Raw genomic sequence first — 14,189 nt, 5'->3', positions numbered from 1 at the left:
GATTGCCAGTGGTTGAGCAGAGGCAACTCCGTCTCCATCTACTGCATTTCAGCGATTTTACTCTGCTCGGTGCACTTTCCAAAATTCTCGTTCAAATTGCTTTCTGATTTCTGCATTGACTGAAAATTGATTGAAAGTGGTGTTCGAAACTTGTTTAATTTCAGTGTTCAGTGAAGAGTGGTAATTTGGAGTCATCAGCCAGGATGTCATTAGAACAGCCCATTGGTCAACCTCACTTGGCGAAGCAGGATTTATCAACTTTGGTAAGTGAAAGAAGAAATAACCGGCTTTTTCTTTGCATATGGTGATATTGCATCATCTTTTCTTTGAAATGTCACAATGTTTTTTTTTTAATTGATAAAATCAGTTATGGATGCTATAAATTTACTACTTGTATGGGCATTACAATTAAATGTTATTTTGTGTCGCATTGATTTCAGGATGTTGCAAAGTTGAACCCCCTGTCACCAGAAGTAATTAGTCGACAAGCGACAATTAACATAGGAACAATTGGTCATGTAGCACACGGAAAATCTACCGTCGTAAAAGCAATTTCTGGTGTACAAACAGTCAGATTTAAGAATGAATTAGAAAGAAATATTACAATCAAACTGGGTAAGTTATTAATTTATAATGACAACACGTGTGAGGTAAAAGTTTTTGGATTGAAATATTTGTAAAACATGTTCTTTCTAATTATTCGATAGGTTACGCTAATGCAAAAATTTACAAGTGCGATAATGATAAGTGTCCCAGGCCCACGTGTTTCATTTCGGGAGGTTCATCGAAAGACGATTCATTCCCATGTCTCAGTTCTACTTGCACTGGAAGGTTTCGCTTAATTCGTCATGTGTCATTTGTCGACTGCCCCGGTCACGACATTCTTATGGCCACGATGCTCAACGGTGCTGCAGTCATGGACGCAGGTATGTACATTTGTTTAGTTTTTGTTTATAATTCATGCGTGTGGTGTTTGGTTAGGATGAGTATAAACATGGAAACTTTTCTTTATAGCGTTACTCCTCGTCGCTGGGAATGAGTCTTGTCCACAACCACAGACTTCAGAACATTTAGCGGCCATTGAGATCATGAAATTGAAGCATATTATCATTTTACAAAATAAAATAGATTTGGTCAAAGAAAACCAAGCAAAAGAGCAGTATGATCAAATCATCAAGTTTGTTCAAGGTATGCAAAATAAAATATTTCGTAAATTTTTATTGGAAGACAGGGGATATATATGGCTCAGCAGATAATTTAAACCTATTTCGTTACAGGGACCGTGGCGGAGAGTGCCCCTGTTATTCCAATTTCTGCTCAGCTAAAGTATAATATTGAAGTGCTCTGCGAGTATATTACAAACAAAATTCCAATTCCTGTGCGAGACTTTACTTCTGAACCTCGTCTAATCATTATCCGTTCATTCGACGTCAACAAACCCGGCTCTGAGGTTGAAGATTTAAAGGGTGGTGTAGCTGGTGGATCTTTGTTGAAGGGAGTATTAAAGGTTGGTCAAGAAATTGAAGTTCGCCCTGGACTGGTATCAAAGGATGCTGAAGGAAAACTGACGTGTAGACCAATTTTTTCACGGATTGTTTCATTGTATGCTGAGCAAAATGACCTTCAATTTGCTGTTCCGGGAGGATTGATTGGTAAACTAAAGTTTTTTGATCTCTTAACATAATTGAGTTGCACTGTAGACATAGCTTTAACAATATTTAATTTCATTATAGGTGTGGGAACGATGATTGATCCAACACTTTGCAGAGCTGATCGTATGGTTGGTCAAGTACTTGGATCTGTTGGAGCTTTGCCTGATATTTTTGTCGAAATTGAAATTTCATATTACCTCTTGAGGCGTTTGCTTGGTGTTCGAACTGAAGGCGACAAAAAAGCAGCAAAGGTTGGTTATTATAGCAGATGATGACCAATTAAAAGAAATCATTTATTAAATGACACTTGATTTTCTTGTTCAGGTTCAAAAACTCTCCAAGGGCGAGGTGCTTATGGTGAACATTGGGTCCTTGTCAACTGGAGGAAGGGTGACTGCAGTAAAGGCTGATTTAGGTAAGGTTATTTCATGTTCACATTTTATGACTCTATTAACATAGCTTCGAAATAGTACTGACGGTTAGACAATTATTACATGAAAATTTAAAAAAATTAAAACATTTTAAATTGCAGCCAAAGTTGCGCTAACAAATCCAGTGTGTACTGAAATTGGAGAGAAAATTGCCCTGTCGCGTCGTGTCGAAAAACATTGGCGGTAATATTATTTACATTTGTTTCTATTTGGTTAATGTCATTGGTTGATAAAATTATAACCTTGTTTGCAGGCTTATCGGGTGGGGTCAGATTCGTCGTGGTCAAACTATTCAACCCATCATTGAAAAAAAATAAACACACGAGGGTTCATTTAAGTTGTTTATGTTTTAGGACAAGAATATTATGTGTAGCCGGCGTTCGCTACTTTTATTGAGTTTATTTAGTAAGCGTAGCGAACGCCGGCAATGCATATTCTTTGTGGTTAGGATAACTCGTATTTATACAGAGATATATTCTGTACTAAAAATTGCATTATTAAAGTTCATACTTCATGTCGATTATTAACCAATTTTTACCTGACATTAAACGTTTTTGGAACAAAATTTGCGCGTTTGTGTTCAAGTCTTTTTATCATCCACTCGTTGCACATCATTAGGATTGATGGATCGTATTTATTAGTCATGCAATTAGATATACTGTGCCAGTATTAATATCATTCTTCATACATAATATCATTCGTAATGTCTTGACCCGCATGCATCCTACAGAGATAACATTATTCATCCTGATGTATGTATGTCGCAACTTTGCGTGACAGTTTGTTTTTATTCCTTTCCTTGTGTAGTCAACAAGGTTTATTTATTTGTAGTTGTAAATGTAATATTTGGTCTGAACTATGGAAGGTTTGTTTTAACAAATTAAGTATATGACCACATCCTCATAGCCAATTGAAGCAGTTCCAGTTAGTGTGGTCGACAAACAGCAGGGAAGAAAGGTGAGATTTTCAACGTGTAATTGCGTTCAACTTAGTCTCAATTTTCTCCTAAGCCCAAGGAGCAAATGTTGCATGGGGTGCTTTCTGACAGCATCGGGAGAGGAAAGTAAATATTGTGAACATACCGTGTGTGGGAGTTGGAAGAGAAAGCTGGAGAAATTCGGAGGGGCCAGCTGCTCGTTTTCTCCGGATTAGAGCTCTCCTCCCATATTGATCACCAAGAAGCTCCTGTTGATCTCCGGCCCACCCTCCACAAGTCAGTCGTCATCACAAATCTGCCACACCGTCCAACTAATTCCCATCGGATGGGGATTAAATAAAAACGCTACCAAGGAATACAACATATAATTCGACGGGTACTTTTAATTGCATGATTTTAACTATACGGTTTAGTAGTGTTTTACTTAAATGGAGAAGAATAGTCAAAGCAATTTCATTAGTAGGGGGCTTGACATATCTTGAATACGTGACATGAATTAAAAATTTTACGCTTGCTGGAAGTTTGCAAGTACCAATTAGAATGATGTCGATTTGTCAAGATTAGAAATGTTAAACTATTTAATCCAGGCATTCGTTGTCCTCGAGCCTTAATAGAGTTCACTTGTCCTCTATTCTCATAGTATGTATATGCGGTCGTTCAGAAACTTACTAAAACCATTAGACGAGAACCATTATCTGCACGATGTGCAGATATTTTCTATAATGTGTAAAAGACATGTCACGTCGATGAAAATATGTAAAGTATTTTTACAATTTGTATTTATTTCTTTATGTAGGAAAGGACGCCACGATGGGCTCAGAAGAAGATCCTCGGGACTATGACACTGCACAGAAGCATTTCAAAATTGGATTTGTTATTGCAGGTGTTTCAGGAACATTAATGTGGATCCTCATGTTCTTTTGGGTGTTTTACTACAATGGTGGCTTGACTTGGGGCACAAATGTAAAGTCGGAAATAAATCTTCACATCGTTCTCATGATATTCTTTGTCATCTATCTGCAAGGACATGGTATTAACACTAAATATTCTAACTATAGTACAATCCCATTAAGATCAATAATAATATGCATGGGGGTCTGACATGCAGGGTCTCTCATGTTCCGATTATTTCCAACCAAACCAAAAATACAAGTGAAATTGCTTCATGCAGGTAAGTTAATTTATGACTTTAGATTCTAGTATAAGGTTAATTTATTTGTAATTTAATAATGAAAAACAACAATTTAATTAATGTATCCCTGCAGGGATTCACTTTGCTACGGTTCTGGCAATGATTATTGGACTATGGTAGCCAACTATTATGTCATTTTGACTGGAGTCTAAATTAAATCTAAATTACTTTAATCTTGACGAAAACGATTTTTTTTTCAGGAGCGCAATTCGACATCATGGATTGAATAATGATCCGAACTTCTACACCCTGCATAGTTGGTTTGGGCTCACGGCAATTATCCTCTATTATGGACAGGTAAAATATTTTTTGTTGCTATAATTGTGCAGCTAATAAAATAAGGAATGGATATGTCTTACAGTTCTTGGCTGGATTCACCATCTTCCTCCTTCCATGGGCTTCATTGAGGGTCCGGACGATGATAATTCCCTACCACAAAATGATGGGTAATTTGAATTGTGCATTATGCAACAATTTATATTATAATATACATTACAATAATTCTAACCCAAGGGTTTAATTTCTAACGTTCATTAAAATAAAACTATTTAGGTCCTCTTATATTCATTTCATCCACGGTGGCAGCTGCAACTGGATTAATGATGAAAGCATTGGGAACAGTGGGGTAAGGAATTGAGTGTAAAATACGCACATATTTTTAATTGAAAACATACGAAACAGTATACTGTACATATATTGCAGAAAAAGGTACTCTGGCCTTCCATCGGATGCTATGGTCCTCAACTTTGTTGCAATCTTTCTGCTGATATTCGCTTGCACTGTGATCACACTGGTCTATGACTTTCGTTTCCGGAGGTTGGTTGTCGCCATTTTCACTCACAATTTCATGTCATTACTAATTGAAACCTTATTTTACAGGCGACCACGACCAGAGGGAGAGATGCTATTATCCGAATCCGAAAGAGAACAGTGAATGGACAACATAAAAGCGATTCTTTTTCCAAAACGTCGACCTATTTCACTATTAGCTGGTTGATTTTAATTAAGTAGATTTCAATTACGTGGATATTGTTAGCAATTGCGAACGCAATGATATCAAAACAATGACTTTGTATATTTTTTTATAATTTAAATTGTCAGAAATTGTTGATTTCATTTTCCGATAGATTTTCATCTAGTCATTGATATTCTTCATTTGATCATATCAGGTGCTATTTAAGACTTATGATAATTACAAAGTTACCCTATAATTATACTAAAAATAAGTGAATATACATACATGTAACAATCGATAACTGACGTGATTTAAAGAAATCTAACAAAAATTTATGTAATTTAAAAGTAAATGTGCATATTTATTTAATTAAATTTAAAGTGACGCGATATTTTTTTGCAATATGTATTTATAACTCGCACACGTAGTAAATTAGAATTCACTGCATGATGTCTATAGAATTTATAAACATTCTACGTAAGGTAATATAACTTGCTTGGAAATAAATGTTATTTGACCATCCGATATTATCAGTTGGTGAGCAAAATCTTTATATGGACCGTTTCAGTAATGCTACCCACAATATTCAGTAATCCGTGAGATCAAATATGAAAAAAAGAACGCTTCGTGCTATCCCTGCGTCATCAGACAAATGTCTCGTTCTAATTCCGTCTTTGAAATCCATGCTGTGTCCCTGCAACGATTCTATTGACCATTACAGGCTTTCACCTTGTACAAATCTTTTTGTTGACACAAGTAACTCTGTATACGTGTCCCCTTGTCGATGTGGGCAGGTCTTGCATGAAATCTTTGGTGAAAGTTGGTTGTGCGTCTGTACAATCTCCTACGTGATATCTGTAAGCAGGATGAACCGAAGAACAACTTATGGCGAAATGGTGTAACACCATTTTGGATTACCAGCCTCATATTTATCCTGGTGGCCATTTGTCCCGATTCTCTGAGTTATTGCTACATGAAGTTATAGAATTTAATTTAGCAAAGACTCGCAACTCAAACACTATGAGAATAACTTTGATGATGATGATTTCGTTACATAAACCCCATATTTAACATCCAGATGAAGGAATTACAAAATGAACTTTTCAGCTACTATCTACATACACAGGCGTGGGACGTGAGTCCATGGACTATGGAATCTCAATTAAATTGGTATTTGTTATTGATTTAAGCATTGTCAACGATGAGTATGCATGTATACGAGTAAGCCCAGAACAAACAAAAACTATGCTGGTTGAGTGAAACATTTTCCCTCTCTGATACGTGACATTTTACAAGTTTTAAACATTGTCAACAACAAATACAATTCTTCTCATTGTCACATTTTCTGAATTTCCGACTTTTTTCAACCACTCAACAACTCAGCGCAGAAAAAAACATTCCACGCCAGCAGAAAGTGACGGCGTGTGCAAAATGTTCTTATTAAAAATAAATAATTCTCGACATATAAAGTCTGGAAGCAAAATCTGATTTCATAATAGAGTTCATCGTATCAAGTTGTGTATGTATGCATTATCTGGATAATGTTCTATAAAAGTAAATATATATATACGTGCACTTGTCGAGTCAGCTCTTGCCAAAGGACCCCCTCCTTTTCCTCCCTACACATATTATGCACATAAATACAGTGAAAGTATCAGCCTCCTTGTTATTCCTATTAACCATCTTCTTGCTGACCAATTTTTCTCCGCAGTATATGCACACAGACATCTTTCTCTCTTTTTTATTCTCCACATTGGATAACATAACGTGACAGAACTTTGTTTTATGTCAAGTTCTACCACGCGTGTTAAAATTTAGTGACAGAACTTTCTCCCGTATATGCCACCCGTCCAAGCAGGGAACGCGATACGATAGCAGTGAATGGATTAAATTTGACGGAGCCCAAATCCTTGTCTCGAGTCTGGACTCAGATGAATGGATGTTATTGTCTTCTGTTCCTTGTCCAGTTCAAATTGGTAATTCTACGTCAGGAAAAAAATACAACAAAATATTTTTTTTTCTTCTCGGGGATGGACAACTTGGCGAACCGTGTTCGATATGATGTAGCTTCTTCTCTCTTCTGCGTGAAACGAATGGAAACGTGTGCACGAAACTAAACACTTTTTGCTCCTGTTCCTAAAATAATTCGAATGATGAGGATGCAGATATGCAATAATTAATTAATACGCTGTGCCAAATTTCTTTGTTGTATTTTTTATTCAATCTCATTTTCAAGTGCGTTGTACTTGTACAGTTTGTATTTCCGAGTCTAGTGCAATGAGGGGCATATACATATGTACCTTAGAAGAGCAGATTTGGTGGAGGAGGAGGAGGAGGAGGAGGAGTGTAGTTAATCTCACGAATGCTTTTGATAAGGGATTATGTCGTGGGTATATAGTTAGGAATGTACGAATTAGAATCACAATAAATGTTAAGTAGAAGGTACCAATTAGAATAATAATCTAGAGATTTGCAATTTCTTGTCGTCGTCGTCTTTGTTGAAGACAAGTTAGACATGAGGGAGATAGATAGACCCTGCTTATATAATTATACACTTACATACAATCTGCGCCAGATAACGAACATCAAAGACGACTAAATACTATGGGCTCTATGGGACACAGAATAAATTTGAATCGAGTTAGTTGGACTGTAATCGCCTTTGTAACGTTCTGGTCTCCTGTACTGCGGCAACGATGGAGCGAACGGCTTCTTCATGCCCTTCGAAACTGTCGGCTTTGTGCAGCGTGTTGCCAACAACGAGGTCATCTTCATCATCATCATAAATCCTAGAGCGTCTCCGAGAATGAGAAGATGAAGCAGATGCCCTGACACCACCACCCCGTGATGCACTCTGAGCAGCACCGCTCCTGTTCTCAAACGGATCATCTGCAGTGGGAGACAGATGTGGCGTGGACATGGAGTGTTCTCTCGTCCCAGACAGTTGAGCACCTCCTTCCCATGAATGTTGGCGAGTCAGGAGGGCAGACTTGGATCCTTGGTTGGATCCTGCCCTTCGAACAGTCACAACAGACCGACGATCAAAATCAATGCTCGATTTCCTACTCTGACCATCTGTATCCATTGCACCCAGAGAAACAAGGCTTTCCGCTGAGGACGGCTTTTTCCCGAGCGGTGATGGTGTGAAACCACCACCACCACCCACGCCAGATTGACCAGAGGATGAGGAAGTTAGTCCTCCTCCTCCACTCCCGTGATGTTGAGACAAGTAGCCATACAAAAAGGACTCCTCCAAACTCTTGGACAATGCGGCAGCGGAAGGAGAAGGTGATCGGGAGGCAGTGTGACGAGAATGGTGGTGCTGTTGGTGGTGGTGGTGGGAAGAGGTCGACGAATGGGGTTCTTCATGAACAAATACTTTCACCTCTGTTGAAGAACCAGCCCCACCACCAAATTGACCACCCCCACCACCACCAGAGGATCTATGTTCCTGGGTAGGCTTGCGAGGAGGGGCAGAATGAGATCGGGCCATTGGTAGACTACGAAAGTTGAAGGAAATTTGCTGGTAGTCATCCTCGCTGGTGGCAGTGAGACTTTCTTGGGGGCGAGGATGAGACGAGGAACGGAAGGGTGTTGTTGGCCCTTGCCTGCTATTAGAAGAGTGGGTACGACCTAAACTGTTGGATTGCCCGTATGGGAAGGAACCTGCACTGCTGGATGATTTAGGGGGAATTGTCCCCATGAACGAGGACGTACCATACTTTTCATATCGGGAATCAAAGTAGATGGGCTGATCCAATGAGTACGGGTTGTAGATTTGTGAAGGATACGGTGTGCGACTCTGGAATTGCTGATTCTCTCGCTCCATAATTGTCTTGGATAAGCTTTGATAGAGTTCAATAATTCGTGTAGCATCCTTCGATCCGGACGATAAAGACCTGAGTAAAGTTTCCGTTTCCAAATGACCTGCACTGCGAGCACGTTGGTGTGATAATTTGCTAGGTGGGGTAAAGAAAAAACAAGTTAGTCAGTCAGTCATACATGATTATTTTCTACCTCCATGTGAGCATGTACCAGCCAGGTGTCATGCTGGCCTGGCGTCTGTTTGTTACATGTGTCTCACTAAACGTTAAAAATCTCACTCAGAATATTTTTTTAGTTCTTGTTCTCTCTTGTCTAACTAACTTCTGCACCAAATCATACCCACAAAATGTAAAACTAATTATGACAGGAAAAAAGAATACTATTCAGGAAAAAGTTAAGTTCCAATTTCTGAAATATTTTGTATGAAATTATTAAGTAGCATCAACAGCTTTATGTTGCGTTTTATCCGTCCGTTTGTAAGCAAGATATCTCCAGAACCTCTCAACATAATCAAACGCCATTTTCTCCTTGTGCTTCTAATTTTTTTACCCTCATCAGTTAGAAAATGGAATCCCTGCGGCCAAGGTGACCATGACGTGAGGTCAATAGCCAGTTTTATAGTTTTGACCCCCGACTAACCCATGACGGCGAGGACGAGGTCAAAAGTAAAAAAAAATACATAATTATCACATATCATTGGAAAGGAAATTTAAATCGCTTTGACGCTACTTATTTATATTCGTTTATAACGATACTATAATCGCCACACTTCAAAGTTCAAAATGAAAAATTAATTAAATGAAAAAACTTCAAGATGAGTGTGTATGTCAGTAAATTGGTGGATGTGCTATGATTGTTCAGTATGATATGTATTTGTTTGTTACGACTTGATGTGATATTGATGAGCTTTCTTGTTGATAATAAAATTAGTTGATTGAAGCAATTAATAATTACAGTAAACTCACTTGTCGATAAGCTGACCACGCTCATCGTCACTTTTCGACTTGACAAATGACTTTGCTCTTTGGTATGTAGGCCGAGATTCATGTCGTTGGTGGGAAAAAGAAGTTGAAGAAGCAGCAGGTTCGCCACTTTGAACACCTCGCTTGAGATTGGACTTTGCCAGGGCGGATACCGCAGAGGACGAATCCAGACCGAATTGACATTGAGCATCGTACATTGTGAGAGCTCGTCGAGCTGCTAGGGCCGAGGCTGACGGAGGAACTGCGGGTGGCTGAGGGTGAGGTGTGCCACCGGATGAGGAACTGCTTACACCACTTGCCGAACTCTTTTTACGATCATCTTTTAATCTTACTTTATCTATAAGCTGACTTAGCACCCCTTTCGACTTCATCATCGACGCTTCGGAGGCTCCAAGATTGGGATGAGGAGGCGGACCACCAATCTTGGACGAGTGTGACTGCTGCTGCTGCTGCTGATGTGGTGGATGCGAATAGGAAGTGTCCACTTGAATGTACTCCATCTCTGCTTGAGTGGGTTGTTTTTGTTGGTAACACGGTCGTGGAACGAAGCCTGCAGGTTGAAAGGATTGTTGTTTGGCCGTTGATAATCCTCCGCTTGGAGTGGGCATTGAAGAGGAAGTGGGTCTTTGGGGCTGCTGAGCTCCAAATGGGCGATTTGGATCGGATTTTTGTGATGGCCCCAGACTCTGGCCCCCAACGCCTCCATCTAAAGAGAAAGAAAATCACACGGGATTCAATCAATTCCACGGCTTTTATTTAGCAAACATTTGTTGCATCCTTTGGTTTTGAAAACAATAAAATGTTTGCTGTATATACCACCATAGAAAGAATGGCACCTCAACATTACAAACAACTACACAGTACTACACACATAAAGCCAGGTTATCTTGTGCCGAGTAAGTACATATATGCGCATAGAAGGAAGCGATGAGAAAGTATCCATGTCTCACCTTTAGATTGCTCCAAATATGCCATTTCTCCCAATGACGGAGTTACCTGCGAACCAATGTCGGTCCTGCTGAAACAATACACACAAAGAAAACCCTGTTATTCGAGCTCCCGTATCTGCTGCCGTGCTGTTGTGGCCCAAGGGAAAGTTTGCATCTGCCAAATCTATGCTGGTGCTGATAAATGATGGTAAGCATGCACACATGAAAAAGGTATTAGAGTTGTTTACTCTTGTATCAGTTATCTCATACCCAGAGCTTATTATAGCTCCATATGCACATTTACGTGCTATATGGCAAATATGTAATACCATATAAATATATGGAGATATGTATATGGAGAGTTTCAATGTATTTATCTGAACCTTTATTAAATGGCAGTTCGAGAAGCATGCTCATAGCTCTATGAAATAAAATCGTCATATAAAATACACTATACGTACATGCTCTCCTGCTGTTCTGAAATTTTCTCTGTATTTGTTGTGAGATACATACGTCAAGCCAATAGCGAGATAGTTGTATTAGCCTTCCTAATTCTTTCACCAACAAACAATAGCGTTCAACATCACACATATCCTTCTCTTGTTTCCCTCTCCAGTAAGCAGAAAAGTCATTCCCCTACTTTTGACTGACAGAAAGGCAGACAAGGAAATTGTCTTCACAAAAATCGGGCTTATTCCCGTATTCAGAAAAGTCTGGATGATTGATGATGACTGTTGTTGCGGATAGAGTGAGCAGGAATGGCTCAAAAAGAATAAGTCAAAGTCCGCATGAACCTGAACTAACCTGGAGGAAGCATCAGGAACGCCGGAATGGTGAACATGCTGTTGTGTTTGACGATTAGGCTGCCCATGCTGAATGACCCCTTGTTGACCCGAGGAGGAAGACGTCGTTGTGGCCATTTTTCCAATTCCGCTTGTCCCAGAAACACCAGCACTGCTTCCTCCACCACCACCGCCCCCAGATGACGACGCCCCGCCATGTCCAGCACCACCACCACCTCCTCCGCCTCCTCCTCGACCAGGCTGCTGCTGCTGAGGGGGTGGATGAACATTTAAGGATTTGAGGAACGACTGCAATTGTTGGAGTAGGCTGCTCAACTGTTTGACTTCTGACTTCATCGCCAGGAGATCGTTTATCTAGGATAAAAGTGATTTATTAGCTGCACTCAGATTTATGTTATGATTAATTCCACTAAACACTCAAATGCAGATTTTGATTTTGTGCTGCTGAAATGGACTCGAATTACTAAAAAGTCAGCACCAAGCTGTAAAAAGTTTCCGAGCCATGTCATAATGTGACCTATTTCGCGTGTCCCAAATCTCAGTCAGCGTCATTGCTAGAACAACCATTCGTCACTATATGTATGGGTGTATGCGTCCAATCTTTACTCGCCATAAGATTAGCAGAAACTGGAACTGATAACAAATGATCCAAAAATGCTTGGGATAATCAATCTTCATCAATTTCTTGAAACATACACTCCGCTGCTACCTGTTTTCGCACAATACATCACAATGTTCAAAGGGGACGAGTGTCTTCCCAGTAGTTTCATTTCATTTCGGAGCCCCCAAATAAGTCGGCGGACGGAATCATGAGGAGGTGGGCATTGCAAGGCACACAAACTTCCTTTTCGCGTCCCTTTCCATCTCAGTTAGTTCAACGGTTCTCTCATCGATTTGACAAAATGTAGTTTCGTTGTCTTTGTCTCCCTTGTAAATTTGTATTGGATCAGGGAATGGAAGAGAAAAGTGGAGAAGGCAAAAGAGACAGATGAAAGAGACGCTGAGTTATTTCCCATCTTTGGAAAAAGAAGAAGGAGCCGAGATTCAATTCGAGTGGTTGGTCATTGTGTCGTCGTGCATTTCACTTCTCTCACTATTTAGTACACAGTCACTGCTGGTTTCCTCACTTCAAATTCAATTCCAACTGACACAAGGACTGTCGTAGTCGCATGCTCCGAGTGTGTAATATTGCATTTATTACCAGCTTCAACTCTTTCCATATTTCTCAAAATGTAGACAAACTAAGCAACCAACTGGATAGAAAATGGATAAAGTGAAACTGGAGTGGCATGGCAGTGAGGGATGTACAGGTGAAATCCCTCATCCTGCTTATCTTATGTATATACAACAGTCTCTGACAATGGCGAGTATCACGACACGAACGACCCCTCCTTTAGCTTCTCTAGCTTTCCTTTTCTTACTTTACAATTTATGATTATTCGATATCTGTGAACACTAGGGCTTGCAAATGCTTTTAAAACGCTCAAAGTCCGAATTTTATTCCTGTCAAATCGGGATAATCCGAATTCGAAAAAATTGCATTTGCAATCCTTAGTGAACACAGTCAGTGAAGTATGTAAAAGTCACTTACTTGAGACTGGAAGACTTCCTGCTCCAGTCGTATCTGTCGAATATTGTCATTCCAATGACCTACAAAAAAATCATAGTCTAATGATCAACACAAATAACTTGGACTTGAAACTCCTATATAATTCATAAAATTAGCTTAAATTCAGTTACGAATACATAAATCGAATATATTCATACTTTCAAGATGTTTCCGTATTCTTTCCATTTCTGAATGTCGCCTTTCCAGTTGATCCTCCAAGAAAAGACCTTCTCTTAAAGCACTCGCTGCTCGGACCGTGTGTGACGAACCTCGTTGGAGAGTGACATCACGGTGGAGTTCTTGAACTTGCTCTTTAAGTCGGCTCAGTCGTTGATTAAGCTCCTGAAATTGAGCAAGTTATCAGTTCTGTGTACAATTTGAATGAAAAATAAAGCACGTATGATCAATGTACGAAAAATACAAAATAAAAAATACTAAGATGTCTGAATACTCTTCTCCGACTTTGTTGCTCTAATCATTAAACTTTCTCAATCTCTGACTCTGAAAAATTTGTTTGGTTTTTTTATCTCACTTTCTAAAAAGAACAGTCTTTCACTGTTTTCACAGGATAGCTTTGACGCTTGTCCTCAACAGTCAGATTTTCAATTTGTCATCTTGCTACAGAGAAAACTTTCCTTCGTCATTAGCCAAGAATAAAGGTAAAAAGGTCCCTTGCTCAATTATGAATTTGTCCAACAACTAACATCGTAATTTAACTTCCCGTCCTTTGATCTCATTTTGTTGTAAAAAAATCATTTTTCATAGTCAACATTTTGCATGTGTAACATCCACTCACATTTATGACATTACTTTACGTATGTTGCTCTTACATATAACGCAATAATACATAGATTCTATTTTGAACTCATGTAT

General features: G+C 39.2%; 3 protein-coding genes across 4 annotated transcripts in view; 2 read left to right on the top strand and 1 right to left on the bottom strand.

The window, feature by feature from the left end:
- The first annotated feature begins 47 nt into the window (after positions 1-47).
- LOC110845782 (eukaryotic translation initiation factor 2 subunit 3) lies at positions 48-2,648 on the top strand. Its single transcript, XM_022092287.2, has 9 exons — positions 48-263; positions 441-615; positions 708-926; positions 1,015-1,188; positions 1,278-1,652; positions 1,734-1,903; positions 1,977-2,067; positions 2,185-2,266; positions 2,337-2,648. The coding sequence occupies exons 1-9, from the start codon at positions 204-206 to the stop codon at positions 2,398-2,400; spliced, it is 1,410 nt and encodes a 469-aa protein (XP_021947979.1). The 5' UTR covers positions 48-203; the 3' UTR covers positions 2,401-2,648.
- Positions 2,649-2,912: 264 nt separating this feature from the next.
- Positions 2,913-5,694, top strand: LOC110846271 (putative cytochrome b561). The gene is made up of 9 exons (XM_022092965.2): positions 2,913-3,396; positions 3,817-4,050; positions 4,129-4,191; positions 4,286-4,328; positions 4,413-4,509; positions 4,574-4,658; positions 4,765-4,837; positions 4,915-5,028; positions 5,092-5,694. The coding sequence occupies exons 2-9, from the start codon at positions 3,831-3,833 to the stop codon at positions 5,144-5,146; spliced, it is 750 nt and encodes a 249-aa protein (XP_021948657.1). The 5' UTR covers positions 2,913-3,396; positions 3,817-3,830; the 3' UTR covers positions 5,147-5,694.
- A 1,671-nt stretch (positions 5,695-7,365) lies between these two features.
- Positions 7,366-14,189, bottom strand: part of LOC110846942 — a 36,001-nt gene continuing 29,177 nt past the window's right edge. The window contains exons 15-20 of one of the 2 annotated variants that reach the window (XM_035849563.1): positions 13,475-13,658; positions 13,299-13,357; positions 11,709-12,061; positions 10,926-10,993; positions 9,958-10,681; positions 7,366-9,126 (exon numbers count right to left, since the gene is read on the bottom strand). In XM_035849563.1, coding sequence (XP_035705456.1) covers positions 7,809-9,126; positions 9,958-10,681; positions 10,926-10,993; positions 11,709-12,061; positions 13,299-13,357; positions 13,475-13,658 — 2,706 coding nt within the window. In that variant the 3' untranslated portion in view covers positions 7,366-7,808. The remainder of the gene's footprint in view (positions 9,127-9,957; positions 10,682-10,925; positions 10,994-11,708; positions 12,062-13,298; positions 13,358-13,474; positions 13,659-14,189) is intronic. The other variant, XM_035849564.1, reaches the window with a different exon arrangement.

The sequence above is a fragment of the Folsomia candida genome, unplaced genomic scaffold (genome assembly GCF_002217175.1).
Source record: "Folsomia candida strain VU population unplaced genomic scaffold, ASM221717v1 Fcan01_Sc003, whole genome shotgun sequence".
Taxonomy (NCBI): Eukaryota; Metazoa; Arthropoda; class Collembola; order Entomobryomorpha; family Isotomidae; genus Folsomia; species Folsomia candida.
The sequence above is the reverse complement of the archived record's forward strand: the minus strand, read 5'-3'. Positions and strand labels throughout refer to the sequence as shown.

Bases quoted from the DNA above. Each gene is read 5' to 3' on its own strand.
- LOC110846271 (XM_022092965.2), top strand. From the start codon at position 3,831: ATGGGCTCAGAAGAAGATCCTCGGGACTATGACACTGCACAGAAGCAT. The intron at 4,051-4,128 runs GTATTAACACTA...TCTGACATGCAG, and splicing joins CATCTATCTGCAAGGACATG to GGTCTCTCATGTTCCGATTA. The intron at 4,659-4,764 runs GTAATTTGAATT...AAAACTATTTAG, and splicing joins TCCCTACCACAAAATGATGG to GTCCTCTTATATTCATTTCA.
- LOC110845782 (XM_022092287.2), top strand. From the start codon at position 204: ATGTCATTAGAACAGCCCATTGGTCAACCTCACTTGGCGAAGCAGGAT. The intron at 1,653-1,733 runs GTAAACTAAAGT...ATTTCATTATAG, and splicing joins TGTTCCGGGAGGATTGATTG to GTGTGGGAACGATGATTGAT. The intron at 2,068-2,184 runs GTAAGGTTATTT...TTTAAATTGCAG, and splicing joins TGCAGTAAAGGCTGATTTAG to CCAAAGTTGCGCTAACAAAT.